Here is a 21,166-nt window from a genome sequence, read left to right on the forward strand (position 1 = left end):
GCTTAATTACGGGCCCGCTAAAACTGTCACCATCGCTGAGCCCGGCGCATTTGTCAAATTGACAGCAGTTTGCGCACTTTTCGCTTAATCTTGGCCAGCGTTTGACGAGGCGGAGGGCAGGGCGGGGCACTCGGACGGCTTTGACGCGCACGCGCAAAGCTTTTGACTCGCTGAGCGCTGGCTGAATAATGCGCGCTTGGCACGCACATCGCAGAAGTAAGAAGAAGTGAGCGTATGTCTCCGAAAAAAGGAAACCAAAGTGCCACAGCACTCACACACACACACACACACAGCTCCCTTTAACGAGAAGCGATCATATTTCATGTGCCAATAAAGCAGCCAAGCCCCGTTTTTACTGGCCGCTCATTGTTGCGCTCTGGGCCAAAACGTAATGATATTTTCATTAGCTTGGCCTTTGCAAGAGACCCCGACCACGAGCACGCATGGCCAACAATTGAATTTCTGGATTTGAAGCTCAATCGCACAACGGCTGCAGGTGGGGCACACACACGGCAAACTAATCGCATTGAGTGGCTATCGCAAAGCGTCAATAATGCCGCCAATTATGGCCGGCAAACATTTTGCCAGTCGAGTATTTGCACAAGGCGTCCTTGTCCTTGTCCTTGGCCCTGAAACTGGAACTCGAGCCGAGCAATCAAAACGCTGCCGGGCGCAATTTGGTTTTAAAAGTGAACGAGAGTAATTTACAACGAATTTTAAATTTATTTCGATTATAATAACACGGAATATTACTCCATAAGCATGCTGCAGCCAGGAAGAACCCACTTTCCTGCCCAGCTCTTTCCCCTCTTGTTTGCCTAATTTTTGACAAACTTATTATGCACTCAGCGGGATATACAAATGGGCAAGCAAGTTAATTTCAATAAAAAGCCTTCACTTCAATCCGGTCTGCGTTCGTGGCCTTTGGCATCGCCTGTCAGCGGAGTCTGTCAGTCAGCCAAGTTAGTGGGGTGGTGGGAAGCTCCGGGCAGCAATGGGTTGCAGGTCGGAGGAAGTGGGAGAAGCCGCCCAAAAAGAGGCAAGATGCAAACGCATTGGCCACGTTACCGTTGCCCATCGGCTGACTCATGACGCGACCACGTCCCGCTGTCATTTTAGCCATTTGCGTTGTCAGTCGTTAGCCATATACGCCATGTGCGCCGCATACGAGCGACTGCGAGTGCATACAAAGGATTTGTCCGTCGTGGCCAAAGGCGCTTTGATTAATTGCCGACTTAGAGCGAATCAAAGGAGGAAGTACGAGAGAAAAGGATGCCAGGCCATTCTCGTTAGGCGAACGCCGGCAAGCCAAAACGGAAAACGGAAAACTTAAAACTGAAACCGATGCCAAATCAGACACAGAAAGCCAAAAGCTGACGTGTGGCGTTGGCGTTGGCGTGAATCACTTGAGCCAAAAGGTCAGGCCAACAAGGTTGAAGAAATGCAAACTGCAGAAATTAATTGCCGAGTTTGTCTGGTCTGGGAAATGCGGAAATTAATTGGGCGAAGCGGACAAACGACAAACGACAAACTTCGTGGCGCAACAAATTGGCAACAAATTCGGCTGGAAGCAGCCAATAATAAATGGCCAAAAAAAGGAAGTAGTGCCCAAAAAACAAAGCGTTTAGCTTCTGCGCATTTTTGCGTGAAGAGAGCAGCCTTTCAAAGAGACAAAACGGCGAAAGAGAGTCATTACCACGCACTGCAACTGCAACTGCAACGGCAGTCTGGCAATCGGGGGTCAAAAGGTTAATGGGCAACATTAATAGACATCGTACGAGGCAGTCGGGCTGGCCGGTTGGCAATGGCAATAGCTTAGCTGCAGCTTCAGCAGACATACACAAGGAAAAACATTTATGCACATTGATTACAAGTATTTGTGTGACATCAAATCCTTTTGATTAGTTGGATATTTTATGGGCCTTTCTTTAAGTGTGTCTCAGTTCATAATTGGTAACAATCGAATAAACGTGTTGCTTTCCTATAAGCCCGAACAAAGGACCCTTGAAATGTCTAAGAAATGGTGGAAGCGCAAAGTTCCTGGCATTTTCCCGGCAGTGCATCGCTATCTTTGGTTGGAGAAGCCATCGCCATCCAACGCTAATGTCGCCTTGATTGCCTGGCCCTGGGCTGGAAAGCTTTCCTCCGATCTGGGCTGGGGGCATCAAAACGAATGCGTATTTAAATCCATCGAATATGTTATTTCCCAGCAATCGGCGACGAAAAGCGAAACTTTCCCACTCCACGGACTCGCCGAGTAATGCACTTATGAGAAGCCACGGCACTGACAATTGCGGCAATTTGTATGCACTCTGCCAATTGGCCGTGCATATGATTGACTTATTGATTGGCTGGCTGAGCGATTGAGCGATTGAGCGCTTGAGCGCTTGATCGATTGATCGACAGATCGCTAAAGTGACGAACTGGCTGACACTAAGCCTCGGCCAGGCCTCAATTAGCTAAGCCGACAGTCGCCAGCGGGCAGCACCACATTTGTATACCATATAGTTGGCAGTTCATAGAACTCGGGCTACCGTTATGCGGCACCACCTATATATAGCTCGATGTGGTCGAATGCTAATTATAAGTACGCCAAATCGAGAGTCTAGACTTCATAAATAAAACGGCAATCGAACCAGCTACGTGCCACGCATGCGCATATCGATTTATTTATACTTGCGAGGGGCGAGTTAATGCATTCGCAAATATTTACGATGTCAAATGCATTGAAATGGCAATGCAAATGTGCAAAAATGTTGTGTTTATTCGCCGGCGTTGATGCCCATAAATCACCAGTTAAACATGCGAGAAAATCGCCCCAGAAGCCAAGATATGTTGGCTGTTTTGTTTCGGTTTCGGTTTCGGTGTGGCTTAAAAAAATACTTAGTAGGGCGACTTGGAGGCACGACGGCCTGCCTACTTAGCTTTTAATTTATGCGTAAGTCTGGACTTAGTAGCTTTTCAATATTAATTTCATACTCCAAAAGAGCGCGGCATGTGCAGGCCCATAAATCACAATAACACACAAATAAAGCATGGTTTATATCCATGCCGCATTCGGATTTATTACGCAGATGGGGAAAAGGGGCAGCAGCCAAAGTCATCGCTGTGGCATATTTAAATTTATGTTTCCGATGTCGTTCGTCGCTTTACGATCGTTTTTATATACATACGTGTATGTGCCCCGGATTACTTCAGCTGGCAGATAAGGGAGCGCCCAGAAATGAGGATCAACGGACTGCCTGTCTAATCCAAATGTCACAACGAAATCAGCCAAGTTTGGGTATCTCTTACCCGAGATTAAGAGTGTTTCTTGGCCAAGCTGCACCTGATCTGCAGGCCTTATGATAAACTGCGGCACAGCCCACTGAATTTATGGCCCTAAAATATTTGACAAATAGTTGGTAGCCCAGCTGATGGCAGCTTCTCTTGTAAGCTGCATTAAATTGATGAAGTTTCCTGAGCAAGCCCCTTTCTAGCCTTAATATCTTGATAATTTATTGTATTGGATTGGGCTTGCAAAAGGTATCTGCTCGTAGGGAGAAGCAGCCAAAAAGTGGGCTGATCGGTGGGAGAAATTCAACTAGGAGCTTGACCCGTTTGGGGCTTAATTGTACGACGTTGGCCGTCAGCAACGCGGACAGCTCCTACGATTTGCAACAAATCCTATTAGAGCTGCCCGAAAAGTGCCCGCGGCCGGGGCTTTGGCAAACACACAAATTTAATAAATAAAATAAAACGGAAAATAATCATAAATACAAAGAGCGCGCAGCTGTGCCACAAGCCGCCACAAGCCGCCACAAAAGCCGTCCGCAAGTGGCAAAGATCAAGCCGACTCGCGGTCCCAGGCTAAAATGGGAAAAAAACCAAACAAAAACGGTGAAAAAACTTAACAGAGAGCCAGGCTTTTTGGCGAGGGCGTGTGTAATTTGACATCTTCATGAAATAATTAAAATTATTTATTGTTAATTTATTTTCACTCTGCCGCAACAATAGATAAAGTGAAAGATAAGCGGCATGTGTGTGCATTAAACAATTGAAATTAATTTGTCAAACGTTTGACAGCCTCGACCACGCCCCCTTCAAAGAGGCGACGCTTTTGCGGCAATGTGGTGAAAGGAATGGAATTTCCGAGGCGAACTTTCACGGCGAAAAGCTTTTAGCCGGGGCCAGCGCTGAAGGTCAAGCCCGCTGGCCAATAAGGTAGCAGTTAGTCGAGTTCGCAACCGGCCCAAATGCAAATGCCGTTTTCAGGCTCACCGAAAGAAAATATTCTACGAAAAGCCAGACTTCTAGATCATCCAATTACAATGATTGCGCAGAGTTTAGATATATGTTGGCTACTCCTGTTCTGATAAAGCAACTTAAGCTATATCTGAAATATTAAAAATATCTGATATATTCTACATGGCAATAGATTTGAAAGGAGGCAGTTTTTTAACGGACGGAGTATCTATGGAACATGAATCGCTTAGCAATTACTACATGCCATACTTTTAAAATCCCATCTAAATACCACACAAGGCACGCTTAGTGATTATTTTTCCCGGTGTGCTTCCTGCCACAACAAATTAATCAGCGAGTGGCTGGGTGACTGGGTGCACTTCGGTGGGCGGCAAGCGGCAAGCGGCACTGGGGAACTCTGGGATCTTGTGAGATCAGCAAGATTTCGGCTACCTGCTGTTGAGCTGCCCTGCGGTCAAAAATCGCGAATGCAGCGAATGCAATTAAATGCAGTTTGCGGCTTGCAGGGTGCAGACTGCAGGTTGCAGGTTGCACTTTTCTGTTTTCAGTTTTCAGTTGGCCGGTCCGCACGGGCAGTTAATCATGCATCGACAGCCGGCTTTCTGCCGGCAAAACAGCAGCTCAACATTTTGGCGGTCACTTAGAAGTGGTGCCCGTGGAAAGTGTTGCGCAAAAAGCGGCTGGCAATTAAAACACGTTGTGGCTTTGCCCCTGCTTTTCGCTGGGTATGTGGATGTGGCTCCTGCTGCCATGACGCACAGATGGCGATGCTGGCCAAGAGTCCACACCGTGATGTGCGCGGCGAATCGGCTTTCAACGGAGCTCCAATCCGCAATCCGCAATCCGCAATCCACTCCATTCCGCGGCAGGAATGAGGAAACGTTTTGGTGAAAAGCCGAGACGCGTTGAGAAATGTGGTTAATTGATTTTTGTTTTTGTGTGTAATTAATTTATGGTTTCCTTTTCGATTCACTTGGCGAATCGTCGAGTTTATTGTTTATCGGCAAGACAGGTGTGTCATGGAGTTACAGTTGTGTACATTGAATGTCCAGAAGACTTGGGACTATAATCTATATTCTATAAGTGCTTCTTCCTGCTATCCTTTTTCCTTTATCCCTGACCTTGCAATTTAGTAATAATAATTTTTTTGATAATTGAATGTATCTTGCAGAATCACCCTGCATGGCTATACGACAATGTCCAATGCTCGCGAGCTGGCATTGATCGAGAAATGGGCTGACATTGCAACGCCGGCGACGCCGAATCGGCCAACACTATCGCCAACATCGCCGCCAGCACTCCACCGATCCATCGTGAAGTTCTGCTGCTGTCCGCAGCGGAGGCGCTACGATCTGAAGCAGGCCAAGAGCCACGGGGGCAGCAACAAGTCGAATGTGAACACGCTGCATGCCAGAAATATATTCGTCGATAGCGATTTCAGCTATATTGATGATGTGCCGCGGCGACGCCGAGATTGCCACAGCGATTACGACGATTGCAACTACGACTACGACTGTGGCGGCGATAAAGCAGATGATGAGGCCAATGATATCGCTGCCGCTCCAAGAGACGACGGAAATGTGGCGCTGATATTAATGAATCAACGAAATCTTTCCGAACAATGGCGGCAGGACAACAAAGGCAGCAGCAGCAGCAGCAGCAGCAACAAAGCAGCAACTAAAACTTGCGCTGTCACAAAGAGCCCGCCAAGTGGCAATGAGCAAGAGCAACACCAGCAGCAACAGCAGCAACAACAGCGACAACCAACCCAAAGACTAAGCAATAGCTTGCAACAGCAGCAGCAACAATTGCAACAGCAGCAGCAACAGCAACATAGCAATAAGGAAAATACACTAAGCTACGACAACAACAACAAGCCGCACTGTAATTATTGTAAATTACCCGACACCGCCGATCCCCAAACGAACAGCAACAGCAACTCGAAAATTGATTCACCGAAGTCGTCGCAGAATAAAATGACAATTACGACAGCGACAGACACAGAAACAGCAACTGCAACAGGCGAGTGTGGGCTGCCGGCAGCAGCAGCAGCAACAGCCGCAGCAGCAACATCCGAAGAGTTTGTGGGTGCTGCCACAGAAGTGCTGTGCAGCGATAAAGCCACATTGACAGCGGCCACACCAGCAACGGCAACTGCGGCAACTGCGGCAACTGCAACACCTAAGCCCCGCGTTGCAGCGCGTCCGACCACGCCCAGCCGCCTTAAGACTGTGATCAAGACGACAATGGTGAAGCGAAGTCCTAGCCATGACTCAACGGCAACAGCAGCACATGTGTTGCTGCCACACAGCTGCAGCAGCAGCAGCGGCAGCAACAGCGGAGCCCATGACGAGCCCAGACGTTCGGTTAGGGAGCGCATCGCCGCCTTTGCGGCAGGAAGTGGTAAGTTTCTGCAGTTTGCCCGCTTAATCAGCTTTGGCAACTAAGTCGCCTGGGCGGCGGGGCGGAAATGTTGCACATATAGTGTACACACTGTGGGAAATATCGGGCTGGGCTGGGCTCACACTCATTAGGCTAGTTAATGGCCGCATTATTGTTGCTATTAATTGATAAAGTGTCCAACTGTGGGATCATAAAAAGTACCTAAGGAAGTCCATAAAATATATGGAGCATATTTAGGTGGGAGCATAACTAAGAAGAGTTCTAAGCTTGTTGATATTTTACTGCCGTATGTAGAGCTACTTTTTGTGTGGGAAGTTAGAGGGGCGTCATTCCCTAAATGTGATTTGTTTCGGAATCCCAAGTGCTTTAATCATCCCCTTAGGGAGTCAAGTCACTGAAGGTCAGCAGAACGGAAAGCCAGCTCAGATCCTCGGCATTTCCTGTTCTGAAATGCTCACGAGATACTCGTACGTGTTTGCTGATCCAGAGATAATGCATAAATGCCAGGAAAGTGAGTTCAATTTCAGATATTGAATCTCAAGCATCTGAATCACTTTTGCACGAGCAATTACTTGGGAATTCAGTGAAACCAATTGAATGCAATTACAGCGCTACTAAAATACTTGGTAAATAAATGAAGTACGACACTGACACGTAAGGGAAATTTGTAGAAACTTTGGGCGTGCGCATAACTTTTTGTTACTTTTCTTTATATTGTTCCGACCGGGAAAAAGTGCATGAATTATGCATGACGTGGAGCCTTTGGGTTTCCGTTAACATGGCACACACCCTTGGCATTTAATACAAAGAGTCGAATCTATTACAAATCAATTAAAGCCGCAATGTTTAATAAAAAGCCACTTACGGCGGCATTAAAAACTTCCCCACCAACAGTCTGCCGCCCATTGTGCATTATGGGCATTAATAATGTGAAAAATATTTATTATAAATGCGTCTGCATGGCACTGGCAATCGACCGGGAAAGTCGTAAAAGCCGAACGATTGCAGTTTGGGTGCAGCTCGAAAACGCACTTGCAGGCGCCCAAAAAAAAAAAAAAAAACGCCGAAAGGAAAACACTCCCCGGTCAGCATTGTCACCAGCCGTAAAGTGCACTCCATTTGATTCCAGCCACGCCCCATAAACTGCAGTTTTGCACACAACCCATAAAAATGAAAATGTGGAAAAAGGAGAAATAAAGCAGCGAGGCAGCGACAAAAGGCGCAACAGGAAACACGTACACACGGCAATCGACGTCATGAGTGCGTATTATATCATTTTGATAGGCAAATGAGGCTTGAAAGCCGCCACAGCCCGTCGGTTCCAAAGACCCGAGCCCCCAGGCTCCCGCCTCCAAGAGCCCTGCCCTTAGTTCGCCCGCGCGGTGGGATGCCGAATATTTGAATACCCTTGGAAATTCTGCAGGTATCTATACTGCAAAGTTCGGTGTGATTATAGCAATAGTTTCACATGTTTTTGGCCACTAGAACGCGTATCTACTTGTAGATAGATGATAGTAGAGTGCCATTCTCATTCACTTGGAGGGGAAGGCTCCCTGGAAAGGGTATCGCACTGAGCCCAGAGATCATCCGCACTCGGGCGGCGTCTTAGGGCGCCTCTGATCTGCGCTGAGCGGCATGACGAAGACGTTGTCCCAACCCGACACACGTCAGTTCAGAGTTTTTCGCATCTGGATGCTGGACTGGGCTGCTGGACAGTGGATAGTCGAGCTGCTTCTTGCCCATCGCCCGCTAATCGCGTGTCCAAGTGTCCGAGTGCTCGCTGGTGCATTTTTGCCGGGCTGACAGCTTCTGCTGAGCTCATTTCATTTATTTATTTACTCATTCCCAGTCACTCTGGCCACTCGGCCAGTCCAGATGAAATGCATTGAGGTAGGTCCCTGCGCAGGGGGAAAATAGCAACTGCAAAGTGCACAAGCTGCAGGCAAATATTGACCGCACTGGGACTTTCCATGAGTGTGTGCTTCACAAGCAAATGGCTTGTAGTTTTGCATTGTTTTCAATTAGGCACACACAGTGACACCTCCGCAAGCGTCTCCCCCGTTTTGTGTTTTTTTCCAATCGACAATTAATCACGTTGGAGTGACCTCAGACAGCGAATCAATCAGCAGCCGCAAAACGAGAAATAAAATAAAACCAACACACACGCCCATCGGTGAATGGACGGTGGCCATTTAGCGGACACACCCGGCAAACAATTTTATTTCAAGTAAATAAGCAAATGAGCTAAATGCGTAGAAATGTTTTGTTTTCGAGCTCTTTGTTCGTGTTTGCAGAGGTACCCGTTTCCCCAAAAGTAAGAAGTAAGAATTGAATTTGTGGCCAGTCATCAAATAGAACAATGGTTGCGGTATGTGTACATATCCTGTTATTAAACTGCTAATTAGAATGCCGAATTGTAGCCAAAATGAGCCAGTCATAAGACTTGAAAAAGTTTGTTTGGAATGCGCTTTACCCTAAGTCCTTGATTCTTCAAAGAAATGTAGAAAACTCCTATTTAAATAGAAGTCAAACCTCATTTAGTTAGTATACATCCTGATGAAAAGGTTTGCGAGTGCAGTCGAATTTGGGGAAGACCTCCCATGAGCTTGCAACGCGTCACCCACACGGCGGCAAAGAGCCGTCCTTATGGGCCAGGAGTCCCGTTAGCGTTGCACAATTGAAATGCAGAGGTAAAATACTCGAATGCAGCAGAAGAAAAGTGCAGGGGAGTGTGGGCCTGGCTGGCTGCGCTGACTTCGGCCTGAACTGGCGGCCTGCCAATCGGGCCAAAACGATCAATTGGCAGAGAGACCCCCATAAAATGTGGCCAACTGTCCCTGTCCGCCGCTGACTCTGACTGACTCTCGTTTGCAGCCGCTGATTTACGAGCTCGCCACGGGCCGTTGTGTAACGCATGCGATTCAGAATTTTTAAATGCCAAGCTCCTTTCGACCAGCAGAAGTGGTGGAGTCAGTCGCTCACTCGAGGCGGCCCAAAGACCCCTGTTGCTGTTGGCTTTTAGGAATTGCTGTACGACTGTCGCCAAGTCGCGACGGTGGCGGCGACATTTTAATCAAAAAACTGAATCGAACGCACGCATGCGCAATAAAAACAAAAACCAAATCAAACCCATAAAATCCACACAGCAACAACCACAAGCGCTCTTTAACCGTTTCACTTGCCCCCGACCAGAAAAGGGGTAAAACAAAAAGACCGAAAAAAAGAAAAATAAATTAAATAAATATATAGACAAATGCCGGCCGCTTGGCGGGGTTCTTCCGTTTGACAAAAGTTCAAATAACCTTAGCCCCTATGCGAATTTCGGATTCGATTCGATTCGATTCGCTGCGAATTTATTAGCATTTATGAGGGCGAGAGTCTGGAGAGATGTGGTGTTTTTGATTAGACTCGACTCTTGCACTTCAGGGAAGGGATCTTTAAATACCCAGGTTACTACAGAAAATTGACATTCAATAAATATATCGAAGTTAGTCATGCTGCCCATATGAGGCACACACATCAAGCTGATGGCGATGACCCATTTTGCAGCTCCACAAGCTCATACTCCTTGGGCGTGACTCCCAGCTCCATAATAGAACTCCAGTGCAGATAAATAATGGGAAACACTCGGGAAATGGTTGAGGTTGGTGTGAGCCATAAATTCGTGCATGTAAATAATTGCCGGCAATTTTTTCGCGCCCGTACGAAATTAATTAAAACATTCGCGCAGGCAAACACATATGCCAAATAAAAAGGAGTTAAGTCCACACATGTGCGGGGCATGTTGCAAAATTTATGACAATTTAAATGGCACACATTTGGTGGACAATTCGCGGCGATTAGCGCAGAAATTTTCGCGAACTCGGCTCAAGCCACATGTGTCTTGAATTGCTGCTTTTTCATTTTCCCTCTCAGTTGGAAAACTGTTCGGGGTGCGCCGTCCATGCAATGACAGCTTTATGTGCAGATATATGGCCGCGATTAGCCAGGCTTATAATCTTTTGTGTGTGCTTTACTTTTCACTTACAGAGCAACAGCAGGCAGCGCGGCAACATGACAAAGTCAAGAAGTTAGCTAAAGTGCAGTGCAATAGCAATACAAATCAAAACAACATGACAGGGGAAGATGTGAAAAGTGCAATTAGCAGCAGCAACAGCAGCAGCAACCCACAGCAGCAGCAGCAACATCAAACGCTTATCAACGGCCAGGCGGCGACTGTGCCGCCAGCAACAGCAGCAGCAACAGCAGCAGCAGCAACAGGAGGAGTTGCAGCAGCAACATCTGGCCGCACGTCAGCAATCGCCGCTGACACGACGCGCTACAAATCGGGATTAAGTGATGTGGCGGCCAACGGAGACGTTGATGGTCGGCCGACTTCATCTGCCACCACATCTGTTGTGGCAACTGCCGCTCCGAGCGTTTTTAGCACCGGTTGTGCAACCATGCCGCGAACTCGCCAATACGGAAGCAATGTTGCCGCTGCACTTGCAACAGGAGCAACATCGGCCACATCGGCAACGGGTGCAACATCGCCAGGCAGCCACACCATGACAGCTGATAAGAAATTCTTAAGCCAGGCGGCGCCCGTTCAGGGGCATCATCATCATAAGCTGCAATTTGCCGATAAGGCCGACTCCGAATTGGCCGCACTGGACAACCTGGACCTGGCTCACAGCCTGGATTTATTGGACGTCGATGGCGAGGATCCGTACGGAGCTTTGCAGGAGTATCTGGAGCGTGTCAAGGTGAGTGCCTCCTTTTGTTTGGTTGCTGGCTCTGGGAAATGCAGAGCTCTTTCTTTCCCAAGTTGCGCAATCTTCGCCCCAAATGGGGGATACTTTTGGGGAATGTTGCGAGGGTTGGGTGGTTGCCCCACTTGACGCCGTCTGTTCGATTTCTGGTATTTCACATGATAATAAGCGACCATTTCTGTCCCCTTCAACCAAACCCACACTTAAGTGCAGTGAGAAAAATGTGTACTGAAATGGGAGGTACATTATTGGAATAACAGACGCGCTGGAGAGGATTCCTTAGATTGTTTTTCCACTAATAGGCATATTTAAATTATTTCTTTGGTTCCTGATCGTTGGCACTTTTTTCCCAGTGTAATCACACAATTGCCTGGGTGCCAGTCTTTCATTCGACGCCCCTCCCCGCGCCCTGCTGTCAACACGGCGTGATTTTGCAAATGATTATTTTGCGTGACAGAAAAATGTGTTAAGGCGATCTCACACACAGCCGTAATATGTAGCGCATACGCCGTGTTGCACGCCCGACTTTCCGCCGCCGCTTTGGCTGTCGTTTGGGTTGTCGTCAGCGGTCGAGTACATAAAATTTTATGTTTCTGCACCGGAAAGCGCAATATTACACACACACATCAACGATGACGGCAACGTCAACGGCCGGGGCTTTTCTTTTCTTCTATTTTATTTTATTTTCTCCCCGCCTTTTCCCTCGCGCTGTCTTCTTTTATAACTGTTTCGCGTGAATTTCCCTCATAGCTGCCAGATTTTGTTGTTATTACTATGTTTATTTGCCGCTCATGGCGGAAGCATAAACGCACGCACGCGCATTTTCCGCAGCATTTTCCGTTTACGATTCGTTCTTGCGGTCGGTGGTCGGGAAAAGTGTGCAAGCCGCACTATGAACTTGATTATATCGATTATATCTGAACTGCAATCTTAAAGCATTACATGCCAACTTAATTCCCACAAAGTGGCTTAGTAGCATGCTGTTTAAATATCCTTCTTAAGGGTCCATTTAATTGGTAGAACTCCTTTATCAACGATAACGACTTTATGGCGTTTTTAGTAGTGCGAGATTCAGGACAAGTTTAGTTTAAACCTGTAGTTTATAGGACACTTATATTCGCCATTAGTGTTCTGAAGATAACTACTCTATAAGTGCATATGAAGTACAATTTCTCCGACGCATGTGCTGAGCTCCAGATAAAATAAACTTCGCGACTTAAGTGCCTTTTCGCCATTTGCGCCAGAATGGAGCACCCACAAATCGCGCGGAAAACGCCGGCGATTTAACTGCGTTTTTTACCGCGCCAAATCAGTGCAAGGCGTTTTTATCGCCGCTGATCAACCGGGATGGCTTTATGGCAGTCCGGGCTGCACGCCATGTGCCAGATACCATATGCCGCATTTTATAATCAGTGTCATCACCTTAACACCCATCTAGTGCCCGGCCACGCCCCCAGCGCCCCCTTCCTTGGAGCAGTCGAAACGAACTAAGCCGAAGCCTAGTTTGGCTTAGTTTTTCTTGGCCTGGCGTGGGCTGTCGGCTTATGGCCTTACACTGCGGTTATTAACGCCTTTTTACACATTTTACACATTTTCCCCCTGCTCCACCTCCAAATGCAACTAATTTTTTGGCTAAATTGAAATTATTAGCCGGCAACTGTGCCTAATGATGACAAAATGTGTCACAGCGCTGCCCACGCAGGCCAAAAGCCTTTCTTTTCGGGCCAAAAGCAGTGGGTGGGGGGCGACGTCTCCTTTGTGCGCATTTATTATGACAAATAGTGCAACGTTTTGACTGGAAATTGCCGTTACACGCTAAGACGCTTGTTGGCGTGGCCTCAGGCTTAATTTGGATACACTGAGTCAAAAAATGCTGGAAGTGGAAACGAAATGTATTAGTTGACCTATTTGGTATCACTTTAGACCCAATAAAACTATAATTGCTTTTCGAATATTCAAATGTGAAATTCCATCCATTTTTTCTATTATTGCAATTGCCTATTTTCGAAGTGTAGTTATGAAATGCGTTAGTGGAGGCGGTAATCACCGCCTGACCCATTTAAGACGCACCGAAACGAAACGAAGCGAATCCATGACAGGCGGTGGCAACTAGTTTTTTTCGTCGCGCTTCCTGCATCAATTAGCACTGGCTTTTGCACAGATTTTCCATAATTTTACATGGACAAGCTGGCTGGGGCTGACTGGGGATGGGGAGGAGTTTTCCCGTTTAAGCAGCCATTAATTGGCGCTCGTCAGCATCGACTATGCGGCTAAGTAAGCTTAATGCATCAATCAAGCTTTCAGCATGACAACGTGTATAAATATTGCCTTTCTGCCATTCGAAAATCTGATAAGTCCGGCGCACAGTTTGCGTGTGTTCTCGAATGATTTTAATTATAGATATTGACAAAGTGGCGATGGGAAATTAAGACGTAAGCCTGCTGCTGCTGCTGCGCCCAGGGATTGTTTTTTGGATTTAGTTTTCAGTTTTCAGTTTTCGATTTTTCGATTTTTGATCTTTCGTTCTTCGATTTTTGTTTGGAGTTTAGAGTTTGGGCTTGGCAGCTCTGGCTGGTTCGATGAACCCGCAAAAGTATCTGCTTTAGCCAATTATGCGAATGCTGTTAATGAATGTGGGCGACGACTTGCCTTAGGATTATCTATATGGCTTTATGCAATGGCTCTGTCACTTGGCGAATGCGAATGCGAATGCGACTGCAAATGCGACGGCGCAGCTGCCTAGAGAAAGTTGTCTTTGCCCAATTTGCAAATGACGTTTTTTTGTCAACGTCAAACGGCGAACGGGCCAAAACAAATGGCAATAAAAGGCAGCGCCTGCCTGCACGTTACTATTTTTGTCAACCGGGAGTTGATCTGGCAAAACCAAAGAAAATCCCACAGGCCTCCGATGATGCCAAATGGAGTCAGAAAATCATCAGTAAAACAGAAAAAAACAGCAGAAAGGCTGTGGGAGAAGTTGAAACACCAAAAAACTGAGAAGCTGATACTTTGAAATGAAAGTGAAGCGACAAGAGACTTCTACCATTTCACCGGCAGCAATCATAATTGCAGACAGCAATTAAGCCGCTGTCACAGGCTGCCAGCTACTCATGCTGATCGCGTTACAATTGCAGTTGCAACGTTGCAGTGCTGCAGAGTTGCAGTGCTGCAGCGTTGCATGTTGCCAGTTGTCAAGTTCGGCTCGCTGACAATGCGTTGATATTTTCCGACAAGCAAATCAGCAGCCACCAAGTCAAAAAAAAGAAGCAAATAAACCAAAAGGCCGTGCCACAAAAATTGAGCCAATTTGCTGATGCCGAATCGAAGCTCACCACTGGGAATCGCATTTTGCCCGGACTTTCTTTTCCTCTAGCCGCTTGCCACAAGTGACGCAAAGTAGCCTGCTGCTCGATCTTCAGAGTTTTGAAAGCAAATGGAAGCCTGAGGAGGATTTGCCTCACTTTGCTGAAATATGAATGAATAGCTTAGGAGAATAACCAAATGAACTGTTTGTAAAACTCAAGTCTTGTATCAGCATCGCTTTAAGATACACCTACTACAACCATATTTACAAATTCCGAACAATCGAAGCCACCGCCACCTCCACGTAACCTTTTGCCAATAGGACTGAATGTGGTACTTAAAGGTTTTTGTTTTGATTTATGTAAGAACGGTAAGCTGGGCTACTGGGATTTCTTCCGAAGCTGTCACAGCTGTTTAGCACTAAGCTTACCCAACTCAAAGCCTCCACCTCGGTTTCAGCCATTCTGGCTCTGAAAAAGCTGCACGTGAGCCAACCACTTCAAGTGTCATTGCCCAGCCGCGAGTTGAACTCCGAGAAAATGTGTAGTACGAGCATATGTGGACGGCTTTGCCTGCATTCTTCTAACCAAACGTAGGTACACATATATGCATATACACACTCCATGTGAAGTGCCATTGAAATTATAATGATCTTCAGGGGATTTCGGACCGATCGCTCGGACGTCGGGCTACCAGAAAACGAAAAATAAAGAGGCCAAATCGAGTTGGAGATGGAGATGGAGATGGAGGAGCACATGGGTATTATTTAACCAATTTGTTGCTGCCCGCTTTTGGACCTGGCTATGACCTTCAATGGTCATTTGTTCAAAAACAAAGCGAGCTGGTCGCTGGCTTACCAAAAATACAACAAAAACACAAAAAAAATACAAAAAATGAGGAAAAAGAAAAATATTTTGACGTTGATGTCGATGTGGTCAATGTCAATGTCAGAAATCGGCTGAAGTGGAAAATTTCAGCTCACAGTGGCTTACAAGTTCAGTGCTTCTCCCGCTTTTTGTTTAAGGTCCAGTGCTTGGCTAATAAGCCAAACTCGCGTGATTGATGTGCGTTTGGGGATTACATGGCCCTTGTAGGGCTGACCTTTGCAGTCGCTCAGCAGCTGTTTTCGGTTTTCTTCTGCCGTTGTTCTACAATATCCGTGTATCTGTATATCTGGCAGCATATCGCTGATGTGGCATCAACTGCGTGCCACGCCCGACTGTCTGCAGCTGGGTTTCAGGGCTCCATCGGCGTCTAGACTCGATGCTGGGCACAATACTGATTGCATTTAGCGATAAATTAGCCAATGAATACAATTAAAATAGGAATACTCGCGCTGCAACCACTTTGCCAAGGGCAACGGGGCGAGACCTTCGCCGAGAACACGGGAAAAAAGGCTTTGCATATACAAGTCAATCGGGTTCAGAATGGATAAAGTTCCATTAAATTGGGTAACTTTAACTGCTTTTAACTGCAGTTTTGAGCCCCCAATTGAAACAAGTTTCTCGCAGTGCAGTTCTGAAAAGGCGTCCCCAAGGGCAAAGCAGCCGATCAACCTTCAGCTCGCAACGATCCGATGCGATTTCTCTCACAATCAATTGCATGCTGTACTTTATTGTGTGCCATATAGTTTTGTCTACATGAGTCGAGGAAAACGGTGCCCCAAGCCGCGAACTCAAGAGCCAAATAAACCCAGTCCGAAAACGAAACTCGCCCGCCGCATTTAAATGTTTAGGTTGTCCGTATCAGTGTCCACATGTGGATTAGCCGGGTGCGATTGCGTTAATTGTGTCCCGTGGGCATCGTTGGAGCTCCGGAGGCGCTCCTCCGCTGGCCAGGATGAGGATGAGGATGAGGATGGGGTTTTCACCTGCCGCTGCTGGCGCATGCTCGGATTGCCAATGAAGCGGACTTGGGGCAACAGCAATTGCTGCGGCAGATCGGCTGACATTGATCTTGTCGAGCGCAATCTATTAGCGGGCAGTCGCCAAGAAGCCAATGATGCAGCAGCATCCTCCAGTGACAGTGATGGCCTGACTGATTGATCGTAACCATTAATTTTATGCGTTGACATTCTCAGCGGCCAGTAGTTGTTGCTGTCATCTGGCCATTTTCCAGCACCCGCCACCCGCTCACCCGATTTCCCGGCACCGACTGTCAAGTGCCGCTTGCCGCGATTCGGAACGAATGGATCGTCGGCGTTGTAAAGATCCCGGAGCTGCAGCTTCTTGCCCCGGGTGGCAAAGAAGGGATCGTCCACTTGGAGGAGGTTGAGGTTGCGATGCTTTTTGCCGCGATGCGGATAGAACAGGTCGTCATACTTGAACAGATCCTTGACCTTGTCGCGCTTGCCGCGATTGGGCACGAAGGGTTCGTACCGGTTCATCAGGGCGTCCAGGTCCAGCGATCCGCTGTGCTTGCGACCTCGAGGCGGTATGAAAGGATCGTTCTCCTTGCTCATGTCTCCTGTAAAAGGCCGTCGAGTTAGCATTACTCCGAATACAGTAGATTACCCAAAGGTTGTGGCAGATTTTGAAACGCACTCACCTCCAAACTGATAGCCATCAAACAGCTTTTCCCTTCTGACCAGCACATACTGCGGCTCATCCACAATAAGAGGCGGCTCCAAGTGGCCGGATAGATTCAGTTTCCTCCACAGAAACATTCCCGGGTAGTAGTTCTCGGCAGCGCCATCGCTCAGGTTGCCCAAAGGACGCTGAATGGGATACAGGAGCTGCATGGCCCAGTGCAGGAACTTCATGAGATCCTGTTCGCCAGTCAGTAGCATGAAGACCTCGTTGTTGTTCTGCTCCTCGTCGTCAACGTCGTCAGCGTCGTCCACGTCCTCCTCCTCGGAATCCGAGGAGGAGCTGGCCCCCGATTCAGAATCCTGCATCGAACTCAGCTGCATGTGGAGGCGGGACAGGGCCTCTTTGTTCCTGATGAGGCGGAATAATGAGGTTGCGGTTTCTATAGTCTGATTAATGCCCCGTAATTTGTTCGGTTTAAGGAACAGCACATTTTCACATTTTTCTCTTTGGTCTGGAGCGTGGGTTGCGGCCATGGGTTTCAATTACGCTTGTTGGCCAGAGTTTCTCTTTTCAAAAATTAACTGAAACCGACGACACCAAATTGATGGACTTCTTTTTCCCACTCACAACATGTGACCCCAAAAAAACGCCTAAACTCTTCGCTTATCCGAGGCTGTCAGGCTGATCCAATTCAATCAAAAGTCAATTTGAGGCAATTCCCCAGAAATTACTGTGTAATATTACAAATTAGACGAACAGCAACAGCAATCGAAGTTATGCGGGCTCATGGTTAATTAATCAAACATTTAACAAATCAACAAAGGCGAACATAGCGAACATAGCGAACAGAAAACAATAATGATAAGGTCCCAGCCCTGAGATGATTAATTCGAATTTAATAGCAGCGCCCAATAATTTTTCAACACAGCATAATATTCCGCTTAAATTACAAGCCGCAGCCAGGAAAGAAAGAAATGTTTTAAAATAAAACAAAAGCTGGGCGAGAGCAATATTTCTCGCTCGCCGAAATGAAAAGTGAAACTCGTAATGCAGTTTGCGTTTCGATTTCGTTTCGGGGCAATGAATTTGCTGACAGTTGTTATTTTATAAAATAAATCAACATACGTGGCGGCGTCTCCTGGCTCTGACTTGAAACAAAACTGCAATCGGCGGTACTGATTTTTTCACGCCCATTAATTGGTTTTGCGTGTTCCCAGTCGACAGCCAAATTGTCGACGATTTGTAGCCCCTCTCGTGGGTTTGGGTTAACCTTTTTCGGCGGAGCCTGGCGCCCTGAAAAGGGTTAGCATTAACCCTCGTTTGGCCAGATTGTCAATATTCACAGGTGAACAAATGAACTTTCTTTGCCAAAAAGTAGTTGTGGCAGACATTGGCATCTTTGGGGAATTTTAAAATGCTCTACTGAGGACGGCCCAAATGGATAGCTTTGGCCTTAGTGGGTTAAGTCGGCACTTTGGCTGCCAAATCGGCTTACATGTAAGGCGGAAACGAGCTGCTCAACTTTCTCGACTTTCCTTCTGTGCAGCCTTGAACCTGCTGGCCAATCTCTGGCTGCCACTTTGCCACCCACATCCTGGACTCTTACCTGGCCGCCAGCATGGTGCGATAGTATTCCTGCGGACACTTGCTGGCTCCGCCGGATCGACCCTGGCAACGCTGGCCCCAATACCGCTGAGGGGGCGTGGTGCGATAGTTGCTGGGTCCCGGACCCAGACCCAGTCCCATGCCCAGTTCCATTCCCATTGCAATTTCCTGCGGCGCTGATTGCCTGGCCCCTAAATCATCTGCGTTTCGATTAAAATCCTCAGAGCGCTGCGGTGCTGCCTGCTCCACATCGACCAGGCTAAATTTTCCAGCATCCATGGCTCCACTGCCTTTGCCGTTGTGCAGCATATCGCGCAGTGCATCGGCGGGGCTGTCAAACAGGACGCGTGCATCCTTTTTCTGGTGCAGATGCTGCTGCTGCTGCTGCTGCTGCTGCCGTTGGTGGCTCAAGGCCGCCTTCGTGGCCGTGGCGATAAGCGATGGTGGCAAAGATAGGACCACATTGCCATGGCCATGGCCACCGCCGCAATAAATCGCCAGGCAGAGGCTGAGCCAGGCCAACGTGAGCCTCATGCTGTCTGCCGCCGTGGATGGAGGATCGAGGACCGACTTTGGACTCCAACTCAGCCACTCCGACTCGAGTCTCTCGAAGCTGTGCCAATTTTTATTTCACTCCACTCCTGCCTCGTCGGCCACTTTGAAGAAGCCAGTTAGCCAGTTAGCCAGTTAGCCAGTCCGCGGCATCCGCTGCGATTTGGCTCTTAGAAAAACGGAGCGACTGAAACTGAAAGTTACTGGCCAGCGGTCCAGCTTTTTATAGCACCAGAACCAGACCGAGAACGAGACGAGACGAGATCCAAAGGCCAAAGGAGCGGCCCGCGGAGTTTTGGGAATACGCCTGCTAGTCGCGCTCCACAGACCCCTGGTCACATATGACAGCACTCAGAGAAATCGGAACGGAGTCAGAGTCAAACTAAATGCTCCAGTCTGAGCGCCATGCCTCGTCATAAAATGAAACATTGAAATTCCTCACTATTATTAAGCAATGAATAGATCACTATTGGCAAACAAAAATATGTTTATGTTTTTACAACATTTTTATAAAATGACTGCAGTGCACGAGGCCCGGCAATGCCAATTGTTTGTCATAAGCGGCGTAGCATGAAATTAATAAAAAGAAATTGCATTGTGCGCAATGTGGCGACGAGCTGGGAAATGTGGCGACCCACTTGAGATGGCCCCAAGCCAACTCTCATACGTCACCAGTTGAGTTTGAAATCAGCCGAATCAGTGAATCAGTGGGCCAAACTCGATTGGAGTCCGGCTTTGTTTGCCTAACCTGTGAACCCAGAACCGCCTTCACAAATTAGCCAGCCAACTGCTCACCAATGCCCGAGTGGCCCGTCGATAAGATCTTGGAGCACGCGGCTTTCTTTCAAGCCCCCAGAAGCAATAGACTACCTTTGAAAATTTATTGCCTGCTAATGCTCGATCGCATTTGTCTGGCAGTTGCCCTTCTGGCAACAGGAGCCGCCACAAAAAGGGGGAAAAATGGGCAAAAGGGGGAAACAAGGGCCCGCAAACAAAAACACAATTGTTGAGTAATGAGCACTGCACGTTATTAATGTCACTGGGGAGCCGGGAAGAAGGGCACAGGGCACAGGGACCAGTTTGCTGGGTTCTGGGTTCTGGGTCTGGGCCACGATTTTTAATTAAGTAATTCGCTGACTTTGTTAGCCCTGTGGGCTCCATCTGTCTCTGATCTTCCCTGGCGACCATCCGAGTTCTCTTCCAGTGCTTTTGCCTTTTTCTGCTTTTTGGCTGCTCTTTTTAGCCGTGTTTAATCTGGCTAACAAATTGCTTCATTTCAATTTATTTGCATTCGAGTCGTGTTTCGCTGGGAGTTCGTGGCTGCAGTTTTCTGTTCCGATGCGAGTGTGGAAAACCTTTGCTGCCTCTGCGGTCGTGTTCTAATTTATTTGTCTTTGATTGTGCCCATGTCTCTCCGGGATGTCTCCTGCGGTCGTGTCCTGGCCTTTCTTTTTGGCCCTGTTTGCGGGCCAAATTAAGCAAACATACATCATAGTCGGGGGCCATTAGAAGAAGCTCTCTGCGGACGCGAATGTGGCGCTCTGGGCGCGATTAATAGACCACTGCCTTGATATATGTGCGCAATTAGAGCGCTAATCAAAACCTAATCTCCACCACAGTGCGCAATTTATGGGTCTTCTTTGCTTGGGCAGAAAACTAACAGCGAAGGGGATTAAACGGTGGATTGGTGCTATTATTGTTTGTGCCAAAACATTAAATTATAGAGCATTTCATAAAATATCCCCCATGTCCACTATTTCTCCAAGTGCACCTCAC

General features: G+C 47.6%; 2 protein-coding genes across 2 annotated transcripts in view; one reads left to right on the forward strand and one right to left on the reverse strand.

Annotated features, from left to right (window-relative positions):
• The window catches only part of LOC6552626 (stAR-related lipid transfer protein 13), an 87,097-nt gene that overhangs the window by 41,820 nt on the left and 24,111 nt on the right, over positions 1–21,166 (forward strand). The window contains exons 4-5 of the mRNA XM_015154717.2: positions 5,417–6,648; positions 10,678–11,393. Coding sequence (XP_015010203.1) covers positions 5,442–6,648; positions 10,678–11,393 — 1,923 coding nt within the window. The 5' untranslated portion in view covers positions 5,417–5,441. The remainder of the gene's footprint in view (positions 1–5,416; positions 6,649–10,677; positions 11,394–21,166) is intronic.
• On the reverse strand, positions 16,302–19,579 carry LOC6552630. The gene is made up of 3 exons (XM_026975988.1): positions 18,840–19,579; positions 17,250–17,641; positions 16,302–17,168 (listed from the first exon to the last, which is right to left on the reverse strand). Exons 1-3 carry the CDS (start codon positions 19,370–19,372, stop codon positions 16,426–16,428), a joined length of 1,668 nt encoding a protein of 555 aa, XP_026831789.1. The 5' UTR covers positions 19,373–19,579; the 3' UTR covers positions 16,302–16,425.

Source organism: Drosophila erecta, unplaced genomic scaffold, assembly GCF_003286155.1.
Source record: "Drosophila erecta strain 14021-0224.00,06,07 unplaced genomic scaffold, DereRS2 tig00000000-arrow-pilon, whole genome shotgun sequence".
Classification (NCBI taxonomy): Eukaryota; Metazoa; Arthropoda; class Insecta; order Diptera; family Drosophilidae; genus Drosophila; species Drosophila erecta.